Source organism: Temnothorax curvispinosus, unplaced genomic scaffold (genome assembly GCF_003070985.1).
Source record: "Temnothorax curvispinosus isolate PA1 unplaced genomic scaffold, ASM307098v1 QBEX01014009.1, whole genome shotgun sequence".
NCBI lineage: Eukaryota > Metazoa > Arthropoda > Insecta > Hymenoptera > Formicidae > Temnothorax > Temnothorax curvispinosus.
The window spans coordinates 1-18,506 of NW_020223789.1; the positions used below are offsets into that span (position 1 = coordinate 1).

General features: G+C 39.8%; 5 protein-coding genes across 6 annotated transcripts; 4 read left to right on the top strand and 1 right to left on the bottom strand.

Moving 5' to 3' along the window:
- Nucleotides 1-374: 374 nt before the first annotated feature.
- LOC112464210 (rab11 family-interacting protein 4) lies at nt 375-3,481 on the top strand. The gene is made up of 5 exons (XM_025031065.1): nt 375-1,118; nt 1,481-1,850; nt 2,045-2,190; nt 2,286-2,324; nt 2,412-3,481. Exons 1-5 carry the CDS (start codon nt 945-947, stop codon nt 2,532-2,534), a joined length of 852 nt encoding a protein of 283 aa, XP_024886833.1. The 5' UTR covers nt 375-944; the 3' UTR covers nt 2,535-3,481.
- Nucleotides 3,482-4,875: 1,394 nt separating this feature from the next.
- Nucleotides 4,876-13,289, top strand: LOC112464220 (USP6 N-terminal-like protein). Its single transcript, XM_025031086.1, has 8 exons — nt 4,876-5,145; nt 5,371-5,609; nt 5,694-6,017; nt 6,112-6,299; nt 6,623-6,783; nt 7,112-7,432; nt 8,000-8,135; nt 9,249-13,289. Exons 2-8 carry the CDS (start codon nt 5,458-5,460, stop codon nt 9,686-9,688), a joined length of 1,722 nt encoding a protein of 573 aa, XP_024886854.1. The 5' UTR covers nt 4,876-5,145; nt 5,371-5,457; the 3' UTR covers nt 9,689-13,289.
- Nucleotides 11,956-17,093, bottom strand: LOC112464221 (mitochondrial carrier homolog 2-like). 2 transcript variants are annotated; one of them, XM_025031088.1, is made up of 10 exons: nt 16,901-17,093; nt 16,489-16,822; nt 16,292-16,419; nt 16,095-16,179; nt 15,694-15,865; nt 15,499-15,630; nt 14,987-15,173; nt 14,784-14,851; nt 14,336-14,540; nt 11,956-12,045 (listed from the first exon to the last, which is right to left on the bottom strand). In XM_025031088.1, exons 2-9 carry the CDS (start codon nt 16,496-16,498, stop codon nt 14,348-14,350), a joined length of 975 nt encoding a protein of 324 aa, XP_024886856.1. In that variant the 5' UTR covers nt 16,499-16,822; nt 16,901-17,093; the 3' UTR covers nt 11,956-12,045; nt 14,336-14,347. The 2 variants fall into 2 exon arrangements, with proteins under 2 accessions (XP_024886856.1, XP_024886855.1); XM_025031087.1 differs by lacking the exon at nt 11,956-12,045 and having other exon boundaries at nt 13,801-14,540.
- Nucleotides 17,004-17,876, top strand: LOC112464216 (the record flags this gene model as incomplete). Its single annotated transcript, XM_025031073.1, has 2 exons — nt 17,004-17,164; nt 17,697-17,876. Coding segments are annotated over 2 exons (321 nt in total), but the record flags the coding sequence as incomplete, so codon positions are not given.
- On the top strand, nt 17,769-18,250 carry LOC112464222 (NADH dehydrogenase [ubiquinone] 1 beta subcomplex subunit 1). Its single transcript, XM_025031089.1, has one exon. It carries the CDS (start codon nt 17,870-17,872, stop codon nt 18,068-18,070), a length of 201 nt encoding a protein of 66 aa, XP_024886857.1. The 5' UTR covers nt 17,769-17,869; the 3' UTR covers nt 18,071-18,250.
- The last annotated feature ends 256 nt before the right edge of the window (nt 18,251-18,506 follow it).

The window sequence follows — 18,506 nt, forward strand, 5'->3', positions numbered from 1 at the left end:
GCCATTGATAGTCGCGGCAGCGTGGGCACGCTCCCAAAGGGAGCGTTTCCTTCAATGTACTTTCTCCGCGCGATTCCGCGCCTACGTAGCAGCTATTCGTGGACCCCCAGACCCCCATAGTGTCGATTGATCGATCCGTTCGCACTCTCGTTGGCTTTTTGTCTTCTCGGTGAAGCCGCATTAGATTCTTAATCCTCGGTGTGCTGTCTTCCCCCGTCAGTTCTATCTGGTTAAATAAAACCGTCATTCTAGTTTTCTATTGCCTCTACTGTTATATAAAATAGATAATAAATGTATATTTCAATCTACAAATCCTTATCTAAATAAGTACTTTATTTAGACTTATTTTATTCTTGCTACGAGTGTTTTTTTTATTGTTGTTTTATAATGTTCGCAAATGCCTACAAAAGATATTTTCAGTTTCTTGTCTTATTGCGGAACAGCAAAAATTTTCTAGACAGGAACTTGCCTTTGTATATTTTTGACAAGGATACATCGTCCGCAGGAAAGAACTTTTCTATTCCTATATATAGCCATATCCTTCAGGAATTCGTATATCCATTGTTGACTCCCTCGTGACACAACGGTTTGCGAAAGTTTTCTTTGAATTCCAATTCAAATGAATTCTTTAGGCCGGAAACCTAAACCTAAAACACCTATCTGAAATCTACCTGAAATTTAAACATAGCGACAGTTTGCAAAACATACTTTTGTGACATTCTCATAAAATTGTTCTCGTAGTAAAAAGTTTATCGTTGGACAACGCTGATGAAATAGGAGCAATGTACTTACTATTTATAACAGTTGAGATTTATCTTAATTTATTAGATTTATTTTAATTTATATCGCAATTAAGAACCACACTTATACTTTAGAGAGTCTCTGAAGTGAAACTTGAACTCGATTATCTTGATGCGTTTCGTGAAACTTCAAACTCCTTTTAAATGCCACAGGTTCAAATGATCCAAGAGCAAATGGATGCCTTAGCGGACACTAAGTCGGTCGGCGAGGAGAGGTACGCTCGAGCGAAACAGGAAAATGCAACGTTACAAGCGCGCATATTGATGCTCGAGGAAGCAGCCAAAGATGCGGAAACGAGGGCCGAAGAGAGACTTCAAGTGAGTAGCTCGATGTCGGCTAAAATTATCCATGATTAAACAATCTAACAAAAGAATGAAAAGTTTACGCTCTAACGTTCATTATAAATACAGATCATTTTGTTAAATAAATTATATATGTATACATATACATCTTTATGCAATAAAATAATACTTTTTCTGTTTTTATAAGATATAAAATAATATTTGCATACGTTAGAAAATTGAAGATTTTTGTTTCTATATACTCTTCGACGATTTTCTATGATAAGATAAAAATGTATGTTTTTTATGAGGTAAAGTTTTTGTTTGCGGATCTTCTTTCTGGTCGCCATAAAATTATCATATTTTATTAAAAAGGTTTTTTTTTCTCCGCGTCATAGGCCGAGCAACGGAGACATCGGGAATTGGCGTGCCGCTTGGAACGAGAGCGTCAGTTGCAACTGGAAAACTATGGCATCAAGCTACAGGCGGCGGAGGTGGACAACTCCAGTTTGCGGGAGGAGATCGCGCGGGTACGCGAACAGCTCGAGAGAGCGAGGGCGGATAAGACGCGGCTCGAGAACGATCTCCGGGAGGCCAGGAGGGAAGTGGACGGCGCGCGCGAAAGTGAACGTCATGCGATAAGTCGAACTAACGAGGCTCATCATATGCTCGACGCCATGAGAGAGGAACTTTCGTTACGGAGCGAGGATCAGCAGAGAATTGAGGAACTGGTGCAGCAGGTGGCTCAACTTCAAGCTCGTAATAAAAGTACGTTCATTGTTATATCAACGAAAATATTAGTCGGATGTCGCAAGCTTTCAAGAGTCGATTTGCTTTCGGCATTTCTATTGTGCGAAAAGCTGCGTTTCGATCCTTGACTAAAATACGCAAAATTATTCTCTGAAATAAATCTTACTTTTATCCAGACACTATCTAATAACATTACGTTCATCGTTTTGCAGGCTTGGAAGAATCTCGGGACGAGCTGCAAGCCGCTGCGGCGTTACAGGCAGGCCGTGAACTTTTGATGCTGAATCCGTGTAACAATAATGCCGAGAAAGGTCCTAGTCTCGCTGTGGAATTGCTAGCCGGCATGAATCCAGATCAGGTATACTTTCTTGAGCTACATCGTCCGACGAACTTGTTCAGCGAACGATAAACGAATTTTATTAACATTGATTTCTTTCGCTTATTGCCTTACAGATAGATGGGGAATTCAACGAACCGTGCACGATCGCTGAAGTACGTATTAAAGTTAATCTAGAATTTCACAATCACAATAACTGATATTTTGAGAGCTTGATTAATTTGTAACATTTTACGTTACAGTTAAGACAAGCCTTGAAAGAACAGCAAGAAGTGAACACGCAACTGAGAACGTACATCGATGGGATATTACTAAACATCGTGGAAAATTATCCGCAATTGTTAGAAGTGAAGCAAACGCATTGAAACATAGCGCGCATAATCTATCCATTAGGTCCTGTTCGAATACTTTCGAGGCAGTTGTACGTTAATTTTCTTCGTTTGAATCGAGGAAGATTGGGGGCTGCCTAGAACTTGCCCGACGTATATATTTTGTATACATATTAATATTTTAGAATATTTAAATTTTCTCTCAGCGCAAAAGCACACTCAAGGTCAATTTTAACGGAATTCAAGCTTGCTTAAAATGGACAGTTTCCGAACAGCGTGAACTCTAAAAGACGTCCAAAGAAGCTTTGCAGAAAGAGCCACAACTTAGATCGTTCTCTAGGTGTCTTGGAGACTTCGGATTTCCTTGATATCGAAATTCGTAAACTCGATCGTTTGAGCTCTAGGCAGCAGCCGTCTCCGTACATCTAGAAACTAAAGTAATAAAGTAATAAAGTGACGCTACTGTAGTCGCAACGTGTGCAACGATACAAAAAGGATACGCGACTGATGTCACATCTCCGAGACGTCACGCCATTCGCGGATCTTTGAGCGCTTCTTTCCACTGCCGTCAAGCTTCGTCGCGCGAATATCATCATCGCCAGGATGGTGAGCGAATCTCGATTGCGCCTCTTGGACTCTGCACGTCGTCGGCAAGCTTATACGCACTTCGGTATACACGCGAGATCGTTAAGATATTCGTATATACGTGTTAACGATTGGTGTGCGAGATTGATGTTATCCAAATGAATATATACATGTGTATGTATGTACGCGCGTATGCGCGCGCGTGTATTATGCGACAACGGAGATGACGTGACTGCATGATGTGTCGCGAAAAACTGTGATTGCGTTAGAGTACCTTTTAATTGAAAATTTGTGTCTCGGCGACACGCGCCTACGATCCTACGGGCGACAACTCTGTACTCTAGATCTTTATACCGAGAGCTAGTAAAATTGCAATTAAACGATATTATATTTTGATATACTCGTCGTTTCGTCTCCTTTCCCGCTCTCCGAAGGCTGGTGCCGATTATTCGAGAAAGCTGGACGGGGCACACGCGTCTCAGCCGGAACTTCGGCTTTCGCCATCCCGGCTCGAGTGAATTCTCTTATCGGGATGTGTTTTCCTGATAACTTCGACGATTTCGAATCGGAGATCTCGAAAGGACGCTCGTTTCAACTTTCGCTATTTATCTTCTCGACATAAGGGGGGGGGGGGGAAAAATTATTTATGCGTATAATTTTGTAAGTATAATTTTGTAAACTTGCTGCGAGACACGCGATTATGTGTTGTCTCTGCTAAACGAGAATTTTATTGAGAAATTTTCAGCCAGAAACTGGGACACCACCTCGTATTCATACGTGATCAGCATGTGGATTTAGAAGACTTCTAGGTCTCTGAGGTCTTGAAATTTCAGCTCGCTTGATGTATAGCCGCTTTAAGGGTCATAGTGTACCAGGAGAAGATATATGAAACGGGTTACTAAAAAAGAAATGTATTCAAAGTATAATTACGCACATAACACCAGATGTTAACGAGTGAGTGGGAGAGGCGCGTTTGCGTTTTCAAAGCAATCGCAATTGCGTAAAGACGTCAAGCATGTGAAAATGACAATTTGTTAAAAAGATGAATAAAGACAGTTTGTTAAAAAGATTAAAGTTTCTTATGAATTGAGACATTCGGATTATTCTGTATATTAATTTTTCGAGATTCTTTCTTCGAAAGAGATCGATCACAAGAATTTAAAAAAATCTCGAAAGATATTCTTTTTACGTTTTAATGGTGTGTTAATTGTGTAAGAAAACTGAAATCGAGCTCATATTGCCAATTCCATCGTATTACATATTATGTCTTTTATGTTGTTATAAAATCTATAAAAGGATGGATCTTACATAGGCTCTGGAAAAAATTTCATATTTAAAATTTATGACAAATTCTCTAAAAATATGTCAAAAAATTGTCGAAACGCAAAGGATAAAAAACTTATAAATAGCATATAAATTACTATAAACTAACATCTTAAATCTATTAGATTTTCGAAAGATTCCGCACTCCAAATATTCGCTTTCTCTCACGGAAATATTTGATATTTTGAACACGTACCTTTGCCGCCGAATATCGCGCTCGACGTCCAAACGGCTGACTTCCGGTTTCTCATTTCTCAATAACGGATAACAATATAAAGGTACGTACGTAGGTGCCTGATAAAAATACAATGTCAATCAGTCAAATGCGTGCGCATATCAGCCCGCAACTTTCTTTTCCGCCGCTTTCCGTTTCAGCGGCCGATTATCGGCGGCTTTCATCGTTTTCAATCGTGAACCTAACCTAACATAACCTATGCCGCGAGAGCGCGCTACGGCTGGTATCGCGTCGTAGAAGGGGGGGTTAGCCGCCGCTGGTGTCTTCGTCGAGGAGGAGCAGAGAGGCGAGCGGCCCGAGGAGTTCAAATGTGTCGCGTGCACCGTCTGCACCTCCTGGCCAGCGAGAAACCGGACAGCTCCATTTCGCGCCTGCCCGGCCACCCGGTAGTCGCGCGTCGAGCTTAACCGCGACGGGCCCATCAGTCGTGCGTGGTCGCCGATGTGACGTTTTAACGGCGAAATCTGTTACGTTCCGGGCGGCGCGGACGCCGAGGAGATACACGTAATCCCGCATCATCACGCATTCCTGTCTCGCGCCACTTGTGCCACTTGGTCCCCGGGGCAAGCTTTTTAACAGACAACCTGACGATATCTGATAGAAACCTGTACACGTAAACACGATCCTGGCTACGCGTTGTTGATAAGAGTCCAGTCTGAGCACCGGTGGCGGAGTTTCATTGGCTTATGTGATGACTCTTCTACAGCGATATCTTTCTCTCCCTCACAGATGAAGCTGCTTGGCTGGACGCTGGTAGAGAGGTTCATTAACGAAACGGCATGCTTGTAAGAGTCTGGCCGCGCACCGTCACGTGGGATGAATGAGGAAGAATTGTTGAAACGGTCTGCCGCAGAGCGCGATAGGATTTTCAGTTGCTATGATCGCGGACGGGAGGGCGCCGAGATTGATCCCTGGGAGGATCCCGCCTACGAGGTTTATCACACTACGGATAGATATGGATTCATACAGTACGCATTGAAAGTTTTATGATTGTATACAAAGTATAATCTTGTGTTTAGTCGTCCAAGATAACTAGGTTTCTCTTGTTGCAGCGATAAGAGATTACCACAGAAGCCGGATTCGTATCAGGTCAAGTTACACCATGTGGAGATGGAGAGACTGAAGAAATGGGAGAAGATGACGAAGCAGTGGGACAGTGCCTCGACCAAGGAGAAACTGCGCCGTAGAATATACAAAGGGATTCCTAACAGATTTCGCGGTCAAGTATGGACCCTACTTCTAGGCATAAAGACCCTGAAGAAGGAGCAGGCGGGCAAGTACGAGGAGATGCTGCAGTTGGCTCGCCAGTGGTCCACGGAGATACGGCAGATCGATGCCGACGTCGCCAGACAATACAGAGATCATATTAACTATAGGTGCGACATTGACAGAAATAATACGTTTTCGTTGCCTCGTTACCGAGGCGTGTATCTGAAAAGAAATTGAAAAACCTGACGATGGTCTTTTCAGAGAGAGATATAGCATAAAACAAAAGTCCATGTTTTACGTACTGGCCGCCTACAGTATGTACAACATGGAGGTAGGATATTGCCAAGGAATGTCCGTATTAGCCGGTCTGCTGTTGCTTTACATGGACGAGGAAGACGCTTTCTGGGGCCTTTCTGTGTTACTTGCCGATCAAAAATACAGCATGCACGGTTGGATTCCTTTTTCCATATTAAAATAAGATAAATTTTTCTAAATGACATAGTGTGTTCTCTTTAAAAAATATTAATGTCAGAAGAATTAAGTTATCGTCCATAGATTCCTGAATATGGCTAAACGGTAGGAACAAAAACTCATCATTGGAAAAAAATCTATTTGTGATGTGAGTTTTTGCATAAAATGATCATATAAATGGGAAAAAAAACAGCACAATGTAGTCTTTAAATGTTAAAGGTCAATCATATTTACGAAGCTCTGGACGGTACTGGCATTTAACAGTATATTGAAGTTTTTCTATGTACAATACGCTTTACAGGCTTTTACGTCGATGGATTTCCAAAATTAAACCGCTTCATAGAGCACCATGACAAGATAATGAACAAATTTTTGCCGAAACTGAAAAGGAAGATGGACAAATGTGGCTGCGATTCCATACTTTATGCGTTGAAGTGGTTCTTTGTTGTCTTTCAGGAAAGAGTAGGTTTTCTTCTATCCTTTTTTTTAGATTTGTGCTATCCCATTACCATTCCTTTTCTTTTTTTAATCCTTCGTTTTGCCTATAAAATTGTTCATGATGCTTTCTCAGTATTTAACTTTCTACTGTGTGATATACTGCTTCAGATAACAATTTCTAAATTCACAACAAACTGATCCAAATAGTTTTTACTAAAAATTTCATGTGTTGAGTATAGTTTATTAAAAGCCTATTAAAGAATTTTTGTCACATATACGTAAAGCTGTGTACATTGTATAATATTAGTGAATGTAATATGAAATATTGGCAATATTTATCTGCACTTTGCAGACTCCCGTTAGTCTCGGTCTTCGTATTTGGGACATATTTCTGTTGGATGGTGACCGTATTTTGCCGGCAATGGCGTATACCGTGATGAAACTGCATAAGCGCTATCTGATCCCGATGGAGAGCCTCGACGAATTCTGCAACTATCTGCAGATTAAGCTGGAGAAGGATTTTTGCTTCGATGATGACGCCGTGATAAGCGCGATGGAGCGCAGTATGGAAGAGTTAAAGCGTGCCAAATTAGATTACCCGGGTGCCCCGTTGCCGCACGAACTTCCCCGTTACCCGTTTGGCACTTTCCAGGAGCCTACTTTTACCAACAAGGTATTGCCAGAACACAATCTTTTGGCTCTTTATCGGCAGATAAATATAAAAAATGTGCTTTTGGCAACAGAGACACAATAGATGCGGTAGCAAACCATGTGAAGGGCCATGGGGCGCAGATAAAATCTCGCAAGCGTTTTTTTTTTTATTGAATATCATAATTAAAATCCTAACATATATATGTGTGTATGCATGTATGTTTTGTAGATAGATATATAGAGGCAACATTTATTAATTCGAACGTACTTCATTCACCTAGTAAATTAAATATTACTTCCTTTAAAGTAGGACATTCCATAAGAGTTTTATTTAAATCTAATCAATAACTGCGCGTTCCGTTATTTTTCCGTTATTTTTTCAGAAAAATTCAACGAGAAATATCGCATTAAAACACATTATTGATATTATATTTTAACGTATCACATTACAATGCAGCTATTTTTTTTACAGTAAATGTTATGAGTTTGGGATCGAGAAATAATTGTGTAACAGAAAAAATATCCATCACGAATATAATGTTTCGATGATTTGACTATGTTGTGATGGTATGCTCGTTACATTCGTTAGGTTGGGAGACGAAGCGAAGAGTTTAGCGAGGCTCAGCATGTAATGCGAGAGTCCGTGGCGCAGCGCAGGGACATGGCACTGATCGACGACGGCAGGGAGAGTACGACGCCTGTCGAACCGACCAGTGGCCTTGGCGGTGAGTTTAGAGATAGCCGCGACACGTTACACGGTAATAGCACAGACAGTACCTCGCGCCTCGAGCACGGCAGCGAGTCCGAGGACGAGGATGACGCCGATTCAAACGTCCGGATAACGGTTATCTACAACACTAGACTGTGAGCGGAACGGTGCTTCGTCGTGACGAATACCGCGGCGCGAACAAACTTTTGCTCAATAAGATCTTACAAGAATAATAAGTCTCGAATATATAGTTTGTAGAGAGCCGTTTTTTTTTTTTTTAGAAGAAACTACTACGATATTAAAGCGTAAAAAGTATGTTTTGTAAGATAGCACATAATCGTACAAAATAATTTATATACAACAGTTCTGTATAGGAAGGGTATATCTATAGGAAGGGTATCGGAAGTATTAATAGGATATTTTTCTATAATATTAAGTATCATAGGCGGTATGTTAATCTATGCGCTGTTGCTTCAGATCACGTGAAAAGTAGTTGGGAAGAGATATTAAAATATAATATATATTAATTAAATTAAAAATTTATATTTCACACAGATGCGTTTCAGGGATGCGCTGCACACTCAGAAGATAATTTATTGATGATAAACCTCTTATGAATATTCTTTTCATCTTTTCGTATATGTTTATGCTTAATAAACGTGTCAAAATTAACAAAGCCAAGTCTTGTATGATTTAACACAGCACACTCTATCCATGCATGCGAATCAAAAGATCCTACATTATTATAGAACCACTTCTAACACATTTAATATTATTCGTCCTAATCGATTTCATTATTAAGTCAATTTTATGTTAATATCCGGCGTACATTATATGAATAAATAAAAGCCTTATTGTGTACAATCATTAAGTTACCGTGAAGCATCCTCATGGAATGCAATCCTTAATAACTTTCATCTTTCACCAGTGCTTTGCATCATATTCAATAACGCTGCTCTAAAGATTAAATTATTCAAAAAGTTGATATTTATTCGTATTGACTGATTGTACAATAAATAAAAATCTCGCCACCTTACTGCTAATATAAATTTCCATATGAACGTGAATCGGTCTGTCGATATATTCCAATCGCAATTTTTAATCTCTAAGGAAGACTCTGTGTTCGCAGGAAGCAAATTCTCCTTCGATCCAAGTCTCGACGAGAACGCGTCCCCCGGCTCTCGTCGGTCGTTAGCCGAGACGTCGGTGACGTCGACAGCCGATTTGTCGGTGTTCAGCTCGGCGACACGTTCCCAGGCCCTGGACAACAGCCTGGACACCCAGAGCAATATCTCGAACGCGAGCTCGGGCAGCGGCGGCCTGCCGACGCCGCGGGCGACGCCGCATCAGCCCAGCCCGGACGTGGTGCGAATCTACGTGCCGTACACGTCGCCCACGTACACGTCGTCGGCGGTGGCCTCCTATAAGGACGACCTGCCGCGCACACTGCCCCGCTCTTTGGACACCAACAAGATCCGCATCCGCGTCGATCCAGATCAGACGCCCATCGTCGAAAACCTGAAGCCGTTCACGCTCGAGAGTCCGGAAGTAGAGCTGGATTTGAAGTAGAGTGAGTCGAGCGAGCTACACGCGAACGTGAAGTCGTAAATGGCCGTTGATGTACGTACGATAGTTTTGGCGTCCTGGAAGTCGCGCGTTCCCGGCCAAGAGAAAAAGGCAATGCCATGACATTAAAGTCATCTGTTCAAAAGAAATACCGCTCTTTTTCTTTTTAAGTGGTTGATCGGATATTGGATATTAGTGTCGCCAAATATAATTAGTATTTTTAAAATTCTAATTCTTAGCGTGTATTTAACATATTTTCTTTTACCTCTCTTGGAAAGCTGACACGAATCTCTTAAATATATATGTCGAAGATTTAATAAGATAAAACATTTGCATGAGTCTTGAGTATATGACTGAGGTATTTTTCAAGAGAAAAATTCGCGACTTCTGGCACACCCTGTTATATCCTGCAACATTCTGCGCGTATGTGACAGAAGGAACAATGACAAATACGAAAGCTATTGTGTTAAATCTCAAGAGATCTCTTTATATAGAAAGCGTCAATTGATGAATTAAGATTTAGAAGTGAGAGAAAAATTAACGATGTACCCCGTTTCTAGAACGTAATCTTAAATACTTATTAACTACGATATAATCTTTGATATTCGTTATTCTTATAAATTGCATTTCAATTTAAAAATGTTGTAAAGTTGCAAGATCAATTGTATCTCAATTTTAGAGAGGATCTATAAAAAAAAAAATCGACAATTACATTCCACAACTTACGGAGGTTCAAAGAGATTGAAGATATAAATGTTTCAATTTAAGAAATGTTAAGCGGGACGGAACTTATAATACTTCAATTTATCAAGATCGATAAATGAACGAAATGTTGTCGCTGCATTTTGGCCTAATTTACGTTTCATGAGTGCGTTATATATAGTATCTTTCCATAGACACAGCAGAAATAGATGAAGCAATGCATTCCTGAACTGATGTCGACGAATGATCGGAGTGCGACAGAACAGAAAGTATAGCGAAGAGAAGTCTCTTCAGTTCTTCGTACAATATCACAATTTTAAGCGAAATAATAATTCTATTATTTGCCTTACTCTTTACAATCGTTATATAGTAAAAATGACAGAGTTCACATATTTGTTTTCAATGTTGATGTTCCGAATGCAATCGTACCGCTATATTTCAATTAAATTGATAGTAATAAATACCTATTTATGAAAAAAAATGTACTGATCGGCATATAATCGCGTACATTGTCGTGGCATTTTCTTAATGCTATCAATATTATCATGTCTATGATCAATGATGCATAGCTTGCCCGATCTCGTTGTCAAACAATTTACACGTAAAGACAAACAGAACGTCCATATATTTCCTGTCCATATATTTTTATCGCACTTTTCACCATTCGTTGGCATAATGTTCTTTTAGGGAGAGATGGACAATGCTTCGTTTATTCGTATTACGTCCACGGTTCTCTCTTATATTTATCACGCAGTTTTATTTGCAGTTATTTCGTTTTTGGTCCTACGAGGACAAAAGAACGCTACCACAGTATATTGAATCGTTATTAAGAATTAAGGCGTAGAAGATCCCGCTGTATATAAAACAAAGATGTACCTAGAGGCAAATTCATTTTTTTACTAACTATATATTGTAAAGAATTGAGTTCCGTTAGATAGATACATAATCGATAGATATAAATCTCGTTAAGCTCTAATATAACCGAAATTTTGTAACGTAGCTACATAAGAAAAAATAGATTTGTCTCTGGATGTGATGCGTTTCGCTACTAAAATTTCTGGTCAAGATCACGCCACAGTGATTTCGTTTTGTTTCCGTTAAATTTATAGATTAAAACTTCGTCGATGACGATTTATCTTACGGGCAACCGTAAGCTGGTAAACGAATTTATTAGCACACTTCTCAGTGATGGGAAAATGTATTGCTTATTTATGCGCTCACGAGCCAATTGTATCTGCCTCGAGAGAAAAAAACCTACTCATACTATTAAGTATTATGCTGCCTTGGTAATATCTCTTTACTTTAAGTTTGTTCTCTCTTTCATCTTCTCATTTTCTTTTCTCGCAATTATTCCCGTATGTTGTAAGAAAGATACTTTTGTACATACGCATAATATTTACATATTTAAAGAACGAAATGGAAGAAAGGATTTTATGTCAAAAAGCGAATAAAACTCCTCAAATGTAGTCGAGGTCAAGCTCCTCGTGTCGTAGAATGTGAATACTGAACAGTTTTCGATTTGTGCTCCACCGAAAGCATTTGTATTATTTGATTGTAAGCATCGCATTTGGATGTGTGCCCCTTGCTTTCGATTTCGCCAACATTCCCGAAAACGCGCGCCGTATTCCTCGATGTATATAGCCTTGCGGATAGAGAGCCTAAAAAAAAAAAAAATAGTTATCCCCATGCGTAAACGCGGACTCGGCAAACAATCGATTGTTATACCTAATAATAATAGCGTAAGAAAAGCGATGTTGATTAAATAAATATTAAATGTTGATCGTCCGGATCTTTATCGTGTTACGCAATAACAGGTTGATAGAATTAAAATAATCTATCATAAGTTCCTCTCCGATTATTTTTGACGCGATTCGGAACAGTTGTAACAACGATGGCCTTACTTTCGATTAGTTCAGCGAGAAAAAGATTTCTCGAGTGGCGCGACAGCGAAACATTACGCCTCAGATTAATTCAAATACAGTTTTCGTTTATTGTTTTTTTTTCTTCAAGTTAGACTGTCTCGTAGAGACTAAGCTTTTGTTGAGATGTGTAAAATAATGCAATATCTTGCCAGGCATGACATAAATAATGCAATTAATAAAGAACTAGTGAGAAAAATGTTAAACAGAAGTTAGATATAGCGCTGATCGGTGTTGCAACGCGTTCATGTAACCTGCTTGAGAAAATCAAACTCGATATAGTCAACCGAGTCACTAGGAAGAAAAATGTATTAAGCAAGAGACCTTACAAAAGCGTACGAGAATTGTTATACACTGGTAGATCAGAGTCTGTGACCGACAATGCTGATAATGCCTATAGCATGTAGTTACAAATCTCGAACACAACACGCGTTTCTCATTAATTACATCTTATCTGGTAGAGTTGTATAAATAAATTTGATAACTGGCGTCAAGGTACGAAAGATACCGGCGAAATACGCGTTGATCTCTGTCATGATGCAACGATATTATTCATTTCGCGTTATCCAAGTATAATTTAGTTCTTAAGAGGCAATTCTCCGAAGCGACGACCAATTATCACTGCATTTATCCGATCGTGAGCGAGACGATAAATTTCGATAGGTATATAAATACGATAAAGTAATTTAACCGGTGCGAGAAGAGTAAAAGCAATCACTTTATTATTAGGTCACAAATGCGAACATTTGTTACTTTACTCGAATCTAGGAGTAATTTCGAGAGTCCCCGCTTCAATAGATTTAATTAGAAATAATTTAAGTGCGCATGAATTTTTTTTATAATTATACATAAATACAGCATGTCCAGAAGTTATTCTCTGCTTCTTAACAGAGCTTTCTTGCAAATATCTGAGAATTTGGCGAAATACAATAGAAAAATTAATGTCAATTGCATTTTACATCTGCAAAAAAAAAAAAAAAAAATCCGCGTAATTTTCGGCGTCAACTCGGTGAGCAATTTCATTAAATTTCGAATCGATCTCTCATCAAATGCCAAATTTATCGTTAAAGTTTGATACGGCATGAGTAACGTTATGAGACGCGCTGTATATATTCTTTGTTCATTATTCACATTCGACTGGCTACTTTTGTACAGGCGGAATATAGTCCTAACGTAATGCCTGAGGAAGAACAAGTGTGTACAAACACTTTTAAGACACTATTAGCGCGAGTCAATATTTTTTTTATACGTGTTAATGACGGGAGATGTAGCTTAGGCTCTCGCGCGTTATTTTTCTGCTGTTTTCCTTATAGGACAGTATACATATATACATATACATATATATAGGACGATGTTTATAATCCGACGAATGCAATACTCATCGAAATCTTATCAATTATCGAGAGGGGAGGGGGGGAGGGGGGGCCGCACTAAGTCGATTAATTGTCGAAACAATAAAGTCTAATTGTCAACATAGCAAAAATACAATCTCGCTTCTTCCAGCATTACTTTTTATTGTGCAACTATGCGGTGTTTTCCAATTTATTTATTTTTATTTACAAGTACTGTTGCATATCTGATCTGAAAATTATAGGATCGATCGAGATGACTGTAGGCGGATATGACGTTACTTTCTCAAAAATTAGATTAAAATTAATTATCATAAAATGGCTAAGAAATGACGTCTCGAAGTCATTATAAATGCGCATTAAGGACGATTTATCTAATGATTGTTAATTTTTTTAGTTACTTTCTAACTGCAATCATCTCAATCGATCTTACTTGATTTGCCTTCTTTTTTATTATTTTTATTGATAACGACTTGATCTTATAAGGATGTTCAGTGCGCAGAATTCTTGTATGATCCTATAGAAATTCGTTGCAACCGAACCGAACTTTCATTTTCCTTTTCCTTTTTATATGGCTATATGTGTACACTGTATAAATAAAACGTCAAATGGACACGACTATTGGTCGACTCATTTGGTTTTATAACAGGCTTATTTGGCTTGTAACAGACTTGTCTTACTTGAAGCTCTCATTAAGAGCTGGGCTGATAAAAATGATCGCCCATGATCGGTATCAGCTTGCCGTTCAGCAGCATTTGCGGCCCGGTGTAGTAACGCCATAACAGGCTGCTGCCTCTCTTTAGCTGGTTGTGAGCTGACAGATGGGACCAGCAATGCAGCCAGTTCTTGTAGATCGGCATGTGCGGTGGAAGACCGGCTACCAACCTTGAACAGAATTTTAATGAACGTATTAATATTTCCGCGAAATGTCAGAGATTCTTAATTCGATTGATCTCACTCAATTTTGAATGGTTATTTTTAAAATATAAAACTGCATATATAATGTTTAATATTTCTAAAATAATTATATCTATTATTTTTAGTTATGCGGTGGAAATATATTTTGTCATAAGATACAAAAAGTAAAAATTATGTCATCTAAAATGTTGAACATGAGATTCTACTTACCCACAATCATTTACTGCCATGCAGTGCGACACCACTAGGAACGGGTACGTAACAGTCGTAGCTACAAACTTTAATAATATTTTGTTTTAAAAAGTGCGTCTGAACCTTATGCACGAAATATTTAATGCATTAGTTCTGAGATACATTGTGTAAATACGTATCAGAGCACATTTTTTTAAAAAACATATTGAACTTGCGCTTACTTTCATGGTCGATGCAGTGTATGGTTTCATCGCCGGCTCCTGTAGAACATAATTATTTATGGCGTATGTGGAGATGCCAGTTAGAACTATGACTGCGGCATTTCCTATAACACGTGGTATCAGTCCTGCGTAATATCCTAGGATCCCGTTCTCCCTGTAGATCTCCAGGAACGAGCCGAATAGACTACTAATTGTGAGAATAAATAATAATAAGTAAATTTTGTTATGACGACAAATGATCAGCCTGGAGAAGAACGCAAATTTAACAAATAAAAAAAAAACTACATTCAAAACTGTCTCTTTAAATCTGACAAAGAAGAGTGCGATGTGTACACAAATCTTTTCTTTTATTTTTTTAAGTAATAAACGCAAAAAAGTTCTTTTAACAAATTATTAAAAAATTTCTCAGCATTACTTCTCTTTTCTTGCTAGATGACATACATTTTAATTGAGACAGATTCGTTCTTTTTTCTCCAAACATCTAGGATATTTATGCTACATATTTATAATACCTATATTTTGTTTCTCCGCCTACAAATTGCGCCATCATCCTTAACGAAATGACTTCCAAAGGATGGCTAACTACAATCGCGACTGTTCTACTGATTACATCCATGACGATCTCGTTTATGCATTTTTTACGTCTGTAAACGTGAGAAATTATACATTTGCTGTTCACATTTTTCCTTCCTTCCCTCAATACACACCTCACGCTCTCGTCCTCGTCGTCTTCATCTTCGTTCTGCTCCGCCGCTCCATTAGGCTGGAGATACTCCAAAGTTTTGTCACACGCTATTGTGCTAACTGTGTAGGAACATACCTTGGGCACTAAGCCTCTGTAGCAGCCAATGAAGCCATCTACGCTCTTTATGTGTTTAACTGCAAAAAATAATGTAGTATGTAAAACAAAATAATAATAAAGCAATATGATTTCAAGTAGAAAAAGTCAAAACAATCTTCTGTAGGTTGTATAGAGGATTGTAGATTGTTTACTCAACGTAACGTAATATAAATAATTACGTGCAATATAAATTGACCAATCTCTTTTTTAATCTAGAAAATCAAATACAGAAATACTTCTCGGATTTTAAATTAAAGCTAGACTTACTATACGTGAAGGCATTAGGTAGTTTTAGCGCTGGCTTTCCGAACAACGTTACAGTTGGTTTCGGTGGAATAGGTTCATGTCCGATCTGTGCAATAAGACATAAATATATACCCGTTTTCTTTCGATAACATTTTGTCTCGACAGATCGTGCGCCGTTTTACATGAGAATTCCATTAGTATCAAACACCTGTCTTTACCTGTATCAGAACCTTTGCGTACTCGACAGGATAGGAAATCGCATTTATTAAAATGCGACCGGCTATGTCCGACCACAGAATCTCCGTTTCTTTCGACTTTGCAGGGATGTTTCTAGACCTCCTCTTCTCTGTGGAAAACGTAAAATCAATAGAAGCTTATTCCCACAACAAAGTATTCTCATCTCGTAGAGACATACCAGGTCTCATTGTTTAAGGTCACAAGTTGATATCACAGGCTAAATTCCTCTCGCGAAACTCCCCCTCGCTCCTAAACCGGCAAAAGACAGCCGTCGACGGGACTTTAAAGCCAATCGGGATCAACGTCGCCGTGATATATTCCCATTTGTCTTCGATCACAAGTCGTCGAGGGTCCCTCTCACCGGCATCACGCTCGTGATGCTCGTCTACCTGCAATGTTCTTTGCACTCCGGGTGCAAGGTCAAGTCCAGCCCTGACGTCGACAAGCAGATAAGCGCCCGGGGGAGATTATCTCTCCATCGAAGACGTCGAAGCCTGTCGCAAGGTTGATCGCTGCAATCAGAACAGAAGTTAAAAAGGTTACGTCCCGGCGTTAATCGACAATTATGGAACCGTCTCTTTCCGCCGCACCTTCAAAATTTTACCCTCGCCACTTCAGCACTCGGTTATCCACAAATAAGAGTTGAGGTCATCCAAGTCCTCGTGCGTGTCTTTAAACAATTGAAGCGGCTGAAACCTCCGAGAGCCTTATATCTATCTCTCCTCCTCTACCTTGCCGATTGCTTCGAGCTCTCCCACCACTCGCACTAGTAGCTGTCTATTCCTAACCTCTAACGACCGGGAACACCGGGTCGAGTCGGTCGAGAGCCTCGAGCGATCGATCGCGCCGCGAAGGTAAACGCGTTTTCCTTCTTTCTCGTTTTTTCTCCTTCCTCCGCAACTGTCGGGACGTTCCCCACGTCGGTTTCGTTTCACTCGGGATTTCACGGGGATTCGAATCGGCGCCCCTCGCGAGCGGAGTGACAGAAGGAACGAAGGAGCGACGAGCACGACGTCGCTCGAATTCTCGATTCGCGTGACGTACGTTACATAACAAACGAAGTGATTCTAACCTCCGAGAGCTGGCGAGGTCGGCTGACCGATGCGGCTTGTAAACTGTAAGCGATTCCCGTTTATTTCGGCTTGTTCGCTTTATTTTTGCCACCCAAAGTTTCGCCAGCCTGACCGTGTTACTTCGCAAAACTTCATCGCGGCGTTTTAAAAGGACGCGACTTAGCTCCTTTCTTGATCTTTCTCTTCTTCTTCTTCGGGATTATATGGCACCGGATAGAAAGCAAAGTCCACCCGTACGGGCCACTTGGTCTCTCTCAAGTGGAATTTTCACCTGACGGTAGGACACTCACGGATATCTTGTCGAATTTTCCAGTTTGATGGAGTCTGCCAGTTTCAAGAGCATCAGGATCACGATCAAGCGGAACCTGTTCTGCATATTATTCCCCACGTTCACGGTGCTCGCGATTTACGCGGACCTGAGGCACACCGCTCGCTGGAAGCGCCAACTCGCCGAGCAGCAGCAGGACAAGTGAGACCGTCGGAAGCATGGGCGCCCTCCAGAAGCACTGGTTGGCGCACAAGCACATCTACAAGCTGTACTGGACGCTGATCTTCCCCATCACGGGCTGGATGATCGGCCATAAGTTGGAAAAGTTGGAGACGGAGAGGATGACGATGTTCAGGGACAAGTCGGCGTTGTACGGCAGAGAGTTAAAGCCTGGGGAACCACCTTCCTGGCCGTACTAGCTATCCCTATGTTATACATCGTTAAATCTTAAGAAGTCGCAGAATCAGTTAGTCCTTGTGTAAGTTATACAAATAAATGTTTGAATGAGAAGCACAGGAGTCGATATATCTCACTAATACACACGTGTAGTTTAAATTAAATGACGCAAGGTGTTTAAGAATATATTATGTTTAAGAAGATATAATCTGTGTCTTTATTGGTAACGATGCGATATAATTTGACGCATATATACATATATACAAGTTGCAACGTGTATCGCTGTCACTCAGCGGTCGCTATGAATGCGATTTCCTAATGAACAGACAGTAAATACGAAATTACCTTGCTAACGTAACGAATTCGATATATGTATACACAAATTTACAGCTGTACAAATCGCATTAAATTGATATTTATATTAACACTGCGCGGACACCGTGATTTTGGAGCACTTAC